We start from the raw sequence: 11333 nt of genomic DNA on the forward strand, positions 1-11333 counted from the left end.
CAATATTTGTTCAAATGTCTGTCTTGTACTGCTTCTGCCATATTCTCTCTTGGTCAGTTTTAATTTAATGCAGAATTCTTGTTTGCTGTTCTCCTGTTTCATAGTCCTTCGCATGAAAATATATACATCTTATGTCAAAAGCGCTTTAACTTATTTCAAATTATGTCCAACCTTACTGCTTTTTTTGTACCATTTCATTTGTAAATGTCAGTAATCAATTTGATAATTTACAATGTCATTGACACTATTAGCAACAAATTGGCCTAAGTTTCAGCTTCCTTGCTTCAAAGTGACTGTTCTAAAATATTACTATGGGGATACACTTTAAATTTATTTCCACAGATGTGGTGTTGGATGTTTTATAAACTAGTGATAGCCTGTTTATAAATCTTATGAAAGATGTATTGCTATTGCATAGTATTGTACCTTAGTCTTGTTACTGTGTTAATTTTTCCTTTTTTTTAGTACTGTCTTGGCTGCTTTTTAAATGTTTTGAAGTAGTAATAAACTTTTATTTTGTGGTTTGTTTTTTTTTCTTGCTTGGTTTTAATATTTGAGTCCTCTCTGCTATAAAAGGAAACACACTTTAAAGTGGTTCAATTCATTGGAACAATCATTTTACAACCTGTCTTCTACAAAGGACTTTTTTAAAAAAACAAAGGTTATTAATTAAAAAAATCTTGTATCAATCAAAATAATTTTCTTTAGCTTTTGGATCAGATTTTATTTTTAAAAAACCAGCAGAATAGGCACTTCTGAATGTTACCGCATGCACTGTGCTGTTTATATCAGTTCTGCAACATGATATAAACTTAGGAGTTATTAATGTAATTTGCTATAGACGAGCCAACTGGAAATGCTGTAACACATTCCCCTGCGCTGTGGTACATTAAAATGTCATAAGTGCAATTGTGTTATTCAGCCAACAAGTTATGTATTTATAGCACTAAATGTAGTAAAGGTTTTGAAGACAGCTGTAGGAAATCAAAGTATTCTCTTCATGTTGTTAATGTCCAGCAAAGAGTAAAGCAACAATAACTTTGCTTTAGTTGAATAAATGGAGCATTCAACTAAAGAGCATTCAACTAACATTTTATCTATTCTGACAAAATGCCCTCTCTCCAAGCAAATAACTTGTTTGTGACCCTCTCTGACTTTCAAATGACTTGTCCCTAAGACAAAATAAAACATGTAAGTCACCAAGTCTAGACTAGGGCAATGTGTTAAACTAATGAAATAGTTGTGACAAGTTATGGTTACAGTTACTGTCTCTGTAGTTCATATAAATTATAAAGATTGTACAAAAGCAGCTAGCTTAACTTCCTACCAGAGTTCCAGATCCAAAACATGACTGGAGAAGCACCTGTGATAGAAGAGCTGCAGCTGCAATTGCTCTTCCTGGAGAAGAGAAAGCTCAGGAGGGTCTTAACCTTGTGTACACATACCTGGTGAAAGGAGAGTGTATGTCATGAGTGGTTTAGGTTGCTACAAATCACTGTCAAAGGTATTAGCAAAAGCAGATTTACTGTAAGTTCACAAAAGCATGACTTAATAAAGTTTGATGGCAAAATTTGCTCTATTACTTATTAGAGAGATGAAGCATACAAAGACAAATTAGGATCAATCTAAAATTATTTACAGAGATGGAGAATGCAAAAGGGTGAGGGAGACCTACTGCTGAGTCGAGGTTCAAGTGGACCTCCTTACTTTTGTAGAAGTGTAGAAGATAAGGATGGTTGGTAATTACACACTGAGCAAGAGCAGGACATGGATTGAGATGGAGACATACAAAGGTAGGGCAAGAGTTTCCCAGGACCAAGCATCCTTGTTCTGGCTTCTGGAAATAAAACACATCACAGTGTGTGTCCTCTTCCCCTTTCCCTTTTCACCCTCCGTCATTTCTTTTCACCCCACCCTTTATCTAAACCCCACTCCGGTGTGTCTGGGATGTCAGGGAGTAGCATACCAACTTCCATGCTAAGTATGGAATTTTGAGGATCCTCTGGTTTTTGTCATTCTGTTCAACCACAAGCACCTATGAATCTTGGATGTCTCCTTCTCCCTGCAGATGGGACACCACAGCTTTCCAAATTCCTGACAGAACATAACTGAGTCCAGTCTTAGTTCTGGGCTTTGTCAGTGGTTTATCTGTAAAGGACTTGGCAGCACTCAGTCACTGACTAGTTTAACATTTATGAGGAGATTCAATAGGATTTACTCAACAATAATTTAATTACAGATCTGAGATGGCAATGCTTATTCTTGCTACAGGATGTTTAAATCAATTCACAGCTATGTGTGTGTGTATGCCCAAAAATAAAGATACCTACTAAAGTTCTTGAGTTCAGTGAAATTCATATTGAATGCCTTTGCATTTCTGAAGGAGTGAGGGTTGAGCCTTAAGCAGTGTGAGGAGCTATCAGCCCAGGTCCCATCATCAGCTTTTGGCACTGGTCCTGTTAATACCACAAACTCTCCAGTTGGTGAGCTGTGGGAAGTGTTCCATTCAGAAGAACCAGGAGGGTTAAAAGGGCCTTCTTTAGGAGCATTGTCTATAGGATTGCAGGACAATAGACTTTAGACATCAGTTAATCTTCATCCTGGCTGTAAGTACTCGAATTCTTCAGAAGTTCAATAATAATAAAAGTACTGTTCCACAGACTCTGGTTCAAGGAAATAATGTTTGAAGACTATTGGGAATGGCTGATTATCTCTTGTGGCCCTCCTTGGTTAAGCATCAGAAGTTCCTGTTTATGGAGTGTTTCTAGTAAGCTCAAGGGGAGTTTAACTGAGTGGGAATCATTAATCAGGGCAAAAACCTAATGAGATCATAGAGCAGTGTGTGGAGGAAACAGAGGCCATGCATCACTGCAGGATATAAAGATGGATTAAGACTCAGTGGTGCCCAGTTGGGCAAAAAATGGAATATAGGAAGTCTATTTAAACAAAAACCACTTTAAACTAGAAATGGTCAAATGCTGGATCAGGTTGCTCAGAAAGGTGGTGGAATTTCCACACCTGGATATACTCAAATCTGCTGTAGGTGAATTCTGCTTGCATAACTGGAAAAAATTTATTAGGGCTTGACTTGTAATTTGTGCTAAAAGCTGCTTGGCTGTAAATGAAATACTATTTAAGAGTAAGAATAAAGTGCTGAGTGCAGTTATTTATAGTGATAAAAGGCTTCTGTTTACTACTAAATCCATGATAGGAAGCTTACCAATTCAGTTATATACAGTATTGCTGAAAGCTTCTAGTTTAGAAGTAGCCTTTGATTCTTTTGTTTCAAGAATGTTATTTCAAGAATGTTTATTTCAAAAATTCTTTTATTTCAAGCTAAATATGTATTGAGCAGCTGAGGCTTGTGACCTTTAGTTTCTCTTCAGTATTTCTTAAAAGCAGTAAAATTGCTACAAATAGTTGTAGTATCAGGACTGTCAGACCATTTTCAAAGTTCACATCTTTAAGCCCTTTAAAATTCATACATTTAAACTTCTGAACTGTTCTCCCACTTGCAACTAAGGTGCTACACACTCCTACGTTTATTCATTAATGCAGTTGTGGAAACAAAGGGGAGAAAGGCATAAGGTAAGGGGGCAGGTGGAGAGTAGCTGATTATCCTCCTGGTTATCTGAAAGGTAACTTTTCTGGTTATCTTTCATCCAGCTCTGTAGTGGTGCATTCCCTGCTTGCTTTCCGGGCAGCGCTGCCATCTGACAAAAGCTTATTAGGTCTCCAGCAGCTCCGGGGCTCAGATCCTCTTGGGATCAACAGAAACACTGTCCACCCCCAGGAACAGCTGGTAACAACCTCCTGTTCTCAAAATGAACAGCCTTGGAAACGGTTTCTCTTGCATGACTGCTGTAACGTCATTGTTCTAACACATTCAAAGAAAGTGCTGAGCCAAACTGCGGCCAGGATGAAACAGCTATGACTAAAGCCCACTCTCTGGTGGGCCATAAATAGAGGTCAAAAATAAGACCTCTTGAGCTCTCCTGAGCTGCAGCAGGCTGCAACCAGCAACCTCCGAGAGGGGCCTCTCAGAGCCAGCTAACTCTTGTTTGCTATATTCACAGGATTACTGAACCACAGGATCCCTTACTCCTCACTTGTGCTCTTCCAGGCCCAACCATTTGCCTGCTGAGATGCAAAAGCATCCAGGGGGAGCATTTCACTACCTTTGAGGGGAATGTTTCACAGGTATCTTGCATTGATTCTCTTTCTTCATGCATATGCCACAGCAAATCTGGGAGAAATGCTGCTTTCTTAGATGTTTGCGTATCTTAGATACCCACCAGAATTAGGCCTGTAAGGTAAAAACATAAGCTGTTAAATGGTGTCAAGTGTTTTCTTTTGCTAAGTTGGGAAGTTTTAAGTTAGGTTAAGTCCTGTTAAGTGTTATTCCTCTGTTAAATTGTTAAGTTTTAAGTTATCAATAAAGTTTAAGATATGAGTTAAGCACGGTTAAGTTTAAGTGCTGCTGGAATTTTAGGCTGTTTTCCTTTTAATCCTTGCCCTTTCTATCCTTTTGTCACACGCATCTAAACACACGCACACACGCACAAATCATTTCTGTTTGGATTTACTGGATTTTGGCTTTTTGGTTTGTTGTGCTGCTTTTTCCTTAGTGTGCCTTAACTATCTCATAGAAGTGGAGTGAATCATGCCAATGAACTATGTTGTGCTGTTGCTTATTATTAAATCTGTTTCTTTCTGGTGCCCTTGCCAGTGATTTTTTTATGCCATCTCAAACACTTGTTTGTAACACACACCCCATTGCTGCTGCTGTTTTCCCAAGCCCATGATTCTGCAGGGTTAAGTATCAAACCTGGGGCTTAATTTCTAATGTCAATCTGCAGTAACATTCCAGCTACAGCTTCCCAGCTCTTCTGCTTTCCCAGAAGTTGAATACAAATTAGCATGCTCTTCTGTACCTTTAGTTATTACTTCAGGACATTGTGTGAGACAGTGGCTGTATTTTCTATATGGGAAATTTCCCCTATGGCAATGTGACCTGAATTAGGTACAATATACCTAACCAAGGAAAAAACTGCTACTGTAAAAACACCCAAGAAGGTTTAGATCAAATCCATACCACATGAGCAAAGCATAAAAATTAAATCTCTTTATTTGGACAATGTTCAGCTGAGCAAATATAAAAATATGAGCAGTTGTTTCTGGCTGAAGTTCCTCATTGTCTTGTGGGGTCACTGTTCTGGAATGGCCGAAGGTTCCAAAAGATTTTCTAAATTTGGGTAAAGTCCACTTGTTTTGTTTTGTAGGTGCCCACATCCAATGCTTGGTATCCAATTTAAACAAGTAGAATTGCATTGATACAGCCATCATTTTCTGGATTGTTAGTTACTTGGGCATATTTTCCTAGAGAGAAAAGAAAATTACATGTGTACAAAACCTGGAAGACGTTCATATGGATTAGACCTTTCTATGTTTGCAAATTCAATCAACAAGTCTTTAAAGTACAGGGACTCAAATGCATTTTGAAATCTTAGTCTACCTTCTAATGAGCTGTAAACATATGTTCTCAAAACATTATATTCAAGCTCTTTTTTATAAATGGATTATTTGGGGTTCTGAGAGAATTAAAAAAAAAAATCTTAGGTCCCCTACTGTCCAAGTGAACTGCTCTGTTAAATGGTCTATCTGATCCTATGAAGATCACAGACTCACAGAATCTGCTGAGCTGGAAGGGATCCATCAGGATCATGGAACCCAACTTCTGGCCCTGCACAGGACACCCCCAAGTCACACCATGTTCTGAAAGCATTGTTCTAATGCCTCTTGAAATGTGTCCGGCTGGTGCTGTGAACACTTCCACGAGGAGCCTGTTCCAGTGTCCAACAGCCTGGGCCAGCCTAAACCTTCCCTTGTGCTTTGTGCTGTTACCCCCAGTCCTGTCACTGGTCCTGGGAGTGCCCCTCTGCTGACCCTCAGGAGGATGCTGAAGACCAGAGGGAGCTCTCCCCTCAGCCTCCTCCAGGCTGAACAGACCAAGTCACCTCAGCCTCTCCTCATACAGCTTCCCCTCCAGAGCCTGCACCATCCCTGTGGCCTCCTCTGGACACTCCCCAGTAGTTTTATATCTCTCTGTCATTGTGGCCCCCAGAGCTGCCCCCAGCACTGGAGGTGAGGCTGCCCCAGGGCAGAGCAGAGCAGAGCAGGACAATCCCCTCCCTTGCCCAGCTGATGCTGTCCCTGATGTCCCCAGGACACGGGTGGCCCTCCTGGCTGCCAGGGCACTGCTGGCTCATGTTCAACCTGCCATAAGCCAGGACCCCCAGGTTCCTTTCCATGGCACTGCTTTCCAGCCCAGTGTTTCCCAGTCCATACACACAGCCAGGGCTGTCCCACCCCAGGTGCAGGATCTGTTGATGAGGCTCCTGCACAGAACTTCCACTGTAAATGTAATTCAGTTGTTCATGGTTCACATGGTTACAGACTTGGGGCATTCATTGCTCAGTGACAGAGAGGCAAGCAAGTTGAGTCTTTGTTCTGAACTCCATCTAATTTGATTTTGGAAGTGTGAATGAAAAGCCTAAGATTAACACTTAAAGCTTGTATTTTTAGAGTTCCTATTAGCTGCTTCTGCTACAGCTCAAACCTAACTTTTAACAATGAATCAGTTATGACTAGAGGATGAGGTCTTGACAATACATGATGCAATGAAGACTAAGAACTTTATAAAGCAGTTTTGCAGTATAACTGGTTAAACTTACTTACCCCAGATAACTTTGCCCCCTTGTGTCACGAGGCCAAGTTCACTCACGTTCACCTCAATGACAGTACCCTTAGTAATTACTCCCAGTTGTGTATACAAAGGAGATGATGGATTCTTTTTTACACCAAGGATAGGTAGGCAAAAAGTAGCTTTAAGTTCAGGGTGTGTCACATGTGCCTTCTTGAAACGTAAGCCCTGTTGCATAAAGAGTGTTAGAAAGAGTTAATATTAGCTTTTAGCTCTCACAACTGATCTAGTTAAACACTTCAAAAATTATGTACTCATCTTGATATGTTTAGAGAGACTGGGAAGAATGAAACAACCTAGAATATAGAATGTCACCTGCCTATTGTAGATTGCCAGGCTTATTTTAAAACCTGATTAATGACAAATTAAAGCTTTCTGTGTATGTTTTCAGGATGTCAGTTTTTAGCAGTAGGCCAACAATAACACTTGTTACCTCCGACAATTTCTGTTCCATGAAGAAAGTATGGCAAAATATGAAATACCCATCTCCTACAGCACTTTTTATCTAGTGGCCTGCACTTCATAGACGGTACTTCACAATTATGTACCTTGCATGTTTCTGTAGCTAAAAAAATCCTATGTAAGACCATCAAACCAGTAGTGAGTGCAATTCAACAAGCAGCCTGCATAGTGACTGTTGATTCCTGTAAGGGAACAGGAATGGGTATTTACAGAAAAACGACATAATCTCCCTGAATCCAGCTTTTCTGCCTTTGTGCTGCCAGGCTGATGGAGCCCAGGCACTGCTCCTGCAGCTGTGTAAGTAAAGGTCAGGCTGGAGGCACAGCTTTTCCCTTGCATACAATTACAACTGTGCTTAAAGCTTACTTAAGCCAAAAAGAAGGATTCTGAAGTCCTCACACAGAGTGGGCTCCTGCAGTTCACAGAATTACGGCAGCTTGAAAAAGACACCTCCACCTTTAAAAGCCATGCAAAATACCTTTGATTAAAGATTTTCCCATGCTGATTTGAGAGCTTGTAGCTTTAACTTACTGGCATCATCTGGGTTACAGGAATAAAAGCAGGTATTTCAACACAGACTGGGACTGTAGAGGCATCTTCCTACCCCCTTGCTATTAGAGGTTCATACTTTTGCAAGGAAACTAACAGAATGTTCTACATGACTAATGATCAAGTGCATTATCATACAAGAAAGCTTCTTTACCACAAAAAACCAAGGCAGTAAATCAAAAGAATTGTTACTTAAATGCTCTTTAAGGCTCTGAAACATTACCATTGGTCGGATGAATCGCTCGTACTTAGGAGGCCTCCTGGTAAAGCCATCTCCAACAAAACAAACTTTTGTAACCATCCTCTTCCATGCCTTCTTCTTCCTCTTTCCTGTACGGATCACCTTCAAAACTTCTGTTTCTCCTTGTGCACGAACCTTTGGCACAGGGACCTCCCACTTCCCCTGGAAGGAGGGAAAAACAAAAAAAAGGCCAGTATTATTACATGTCACATATTTAAAAGAAAAGGGAAAAAACAAAGCATAAAATCAAATTTCTGTAAAGTACAGGGGTAGACCATAGTTGGTATGCAACTTCTATCCACTTATTTTAATTAGCCCCTAGAAGTTCCAGAAATCAAGATACTGCATGTGCTCACATTGTTTACTCTAGGTTTCATGTTTTAATTAGTCTTTGCTTGAAGGCTGTTAGGTAACCTGAGCATCAGTAATGCAAAGTGGTCATTGTTACATGTAATTTCAGGGATCTGGTACATTTACTTACAGCTTTTTCTTTTCTTTTTTGTTTGATCATGTTAGAGAGGACTTTGGCCCTGGACTGGCCCTCTCTGTCCAGAAGGTATGCTGGTACAGCTCCTTTGGGTGTTTCCTCGTCGCTCTTCTGCTTGGTATTTCTCTTCTCATGCATTTTAATGCTGTGAAGAAAGAACACAAATATTAACAGAAAAAGAAAAAAATTATTTCTAGATATACTATTTTAACTTAGCCTGTGCCTGCTCAGATTTTTATTTAAGAGATATTTGAGAAGTATTATGTATTTATATTTAAGGAATAATACTAAATAATTTTCAGGGTAAACTACTAACTTCACTTAATTTTGTCACTTCCTACCAGGACAGGAACACAAGAAAGACATGTACCTCTTTAAGGAATTTCTGAGTGACCTAAAGCAAACAGCCGAGCTCTTTGAGAGATGGAAGCCCTCTCTGCTGACAAAAAACAACATCCTGCTTCCCTTCTAAGATTTGATGGCAATGCTTACATATGTGAGAAATGTGTGGTTGTAAAAAGGACCAAGTTTTGTTAATTTTGTAATCATTTACTGGGTGGAAGAAAAGACTGAAAATTAATAATGGGTTAATAAACCCCTTATCTTTAAAAGTAGCAGATGAAAACAGCTATTTACACTTGTAAACCAGCAAAAACAACATGGTGGACAGGTATGAAGTTCATTAGCAATTAATGAGACTGTTAACGATGCCTGGGCTACAAAATGATGCTTGAGCTATGCAAAAAAAGTTGGATCTATGCAGAAAAAAGTGGCTACTTTGTAACAGGGCACGTGAATGAAGCATGTTTTAGAAATCAGCAGATTTAGCAGAACAAGCAAACTGTAAAAAGCTAACCACTGGCTATTTGAGCAGACATGTGCAGACATGTCTTATAGAGCATGTGCAGGAAATAGGAGTGAAAAGTTCAAGCCCGAGCAAGACTTCTGAGCCTTCATCAAAAACAACCACCAGGAGGCTGATGACCACCTGGTGCAGAAACCACACATGTGCTATGAGGGCTTACATAACCACGCAATTAGAAAATATGTTGCAATATGAAGGTTAAGACAGTACAATGTGCACATTAAGTAAAAAAAGTATAAAAGCTTGTACTGTGCAAAGAATGGACAAGTGAGTTTGTGGTGAAGCCACTCCTGGTGTCAAATAAAAAATAAGAGCTCTATAGGCTTTATACTATGGAGTACTGTTTTCTTGCTTAGTTTTCAGGCATCATTAACAGCTTTGATTTCAAGTCCTGGATAACAGGTAAAATTTACAGAAAAATGCTTTTATCTGTCCATGCTTGACAATGCTGTTTATCCTTGAAGACAGGCCTTACCTGCTGCTTAAATATTGCATATGCTACTGTGTATTTCCCACCAATCATTAAAAAATGTGTGCAGCCTCTTGCTACTCTAACACAGGAGCCGATATAAAAGCTCCATGGACATGTATTCACTTTTTTTGTCACGATTACATTAGTCATTACTGCTCACCAACACTTTTCTCACGGAGTACTTCTAGAAGTGGAATTGTTAATCACAGATTAAAAGAGAGGGACTCTGGAATGTGTTTGCTGCGGCAAAGCCCCCCTCCTTCTGCAGCCTGATCGCTATTTAAAACCATAACATGTGACCCAAGCAATAATGAGCTCTTTGTAACAAATTCAACATCCCGTCTCAGCCTTCAAGCGTTAGGATAACGGGGCGGTATCAGAGAAGAGGCGGACACTCACGTCTTTTTCATCTGTATCTTCTCGGCATGCCGCTGCTTGTGGTACAGCTTCGCCTTCAGCCCGATCATCTTCTTGGCTTTGCGGGACCGCTCGTGCGCCTCCCGGCCCTCCTTCTTCCTCCGCTTCTCGTGGTAGTCCAGCCGGTAGCCATAGCGCTTGCGGTGGAGCTCGATGTGCTCGTTCTGCGGCTGTGGGGGAAAAAAGGAACGAGGTCAGCGGGCGCTCGCCGGGGCCGGGACGGCGCTTGCCTCACTGCGGGGCCCGCCCGGCCTCCCGCTGCCTCCCCTGTTCCCCTGTTTGTATCCCGCAGCCCGGCCCCGCGCCCCGTGTCCCCGGCTGCCTATCCCGCAGCCCCGGCCACACATCCCGTGTCCTCGGCTCCCTATCCCGCGGCCCGTGTCCCCGGCTCCCTATCCCGCATTCCCGGCTCCCACCATGTCGGCAGCCCCGCGGCCTCCTCCGCGGCGGAAAGGGCGGGCCTCTTGCGAAAAGCCCCCGCCTGGAAACTCTTCCCCGCGCCGCTTTGGTTCCTCCCGGGGCAGAGACGGCGTTCCGCGACCTCCAGGGGCTTCGCGCCGGGCTTGACGGAGCCAGAGGGAAGGGGAGAAACGGGTGTAGAGAGGTCGAAGAGGCGCTTTTTCTGGCTGGTCGGTCAGGTTGTGGCGGGAGAGCGGAACGCGGGAGGGAGGTGAGGCAGCAGGGGAAGGGAGAAGCAGGTGACCTTCCGGCGGCTGCGCTGACGAGCGGGGCCCGCGCGGTGCCGGGCTGGGCCGTGCCGGGGCTCCGTGTGGGGGCAGAGGGAGACCCGGGGCAGAAACGCCCCAGGGGAAGGCGGTGTCGCCTTGCGGAGAGCCACCGGGGATCGGCCCCAGGCGGTGCTCGGCCGGGCTCCCCTTGGGGACCCGTCACGGGCGGCGTGAAGGTCCCGCGCCCTTCCCGCTGCGCCGGCACCTTCAGGCGGAGCGTGCGGCTCGCAGGATGAGGGAGTGGAGGTGAGCGTGTGCGCTGAGCCGCTTGCTCTTCTTTGTGAAACGAAGCGTAAACTCACGGGAGCTGGACGGCGATGTCCCCTCAAATAACCAGCAGCCTGTTGGA

At 42.6% G+C, this 11333-nt stretch overlaps 1 protein-coding gene and 1 long non-coding RNA gene across 2 annotated transcripts in view; both read right to left on the bottom strand.

Annotated features, from left to right (window-relative positions):
- Window positions 1–11333, bottom strand: part of LOC136374037 (uncharacterized) — a 189693-nt gene that overhangs the window by 50790 nt on the left and 127570 nt on the right. The window lies entirely within an intron of this gene.
- NSA2 (NSA2 ribosome biogenesis factor) lies at window positions 5111–11129 on the bottom strand. Its single transcript, XM_066339062.1, has 6 exons — window positions 10673–11129; window positions 10239–10426; window positions 8497–8647; window positions 7998–8177; window positions 6739–6931; window positions 5111–5379 (listed from the first exon to the last, which is right to left on the bottom strand). The coding sequence occupies exons 1-6, from the start codon at window positions 10673–10675 to the stop codon at window positions 5312–5314; spliced, it is 783 nt and encodes a 260-aa protein (XP_066195159.1). The 5' UTR covers window positions 10676–11129; the 3' UTR covers window positions 5111–5311.

This window comes from Sylvia atricapilla, chromosome Z (genome assembly GCF_009819655.1).
Source record: "Sylvia atricapilla isolate bSylAtr1 chromosome Z, bSylAtr1.pri, whole genome shotgun sequence".
In the NCBI taxonomy this organism is placed as follows: Eukaryota; Metazoa; Chordata; class Aves; order Passeriformes; family Sylviidae; genus Sylvia; species Sylvia atricapilla.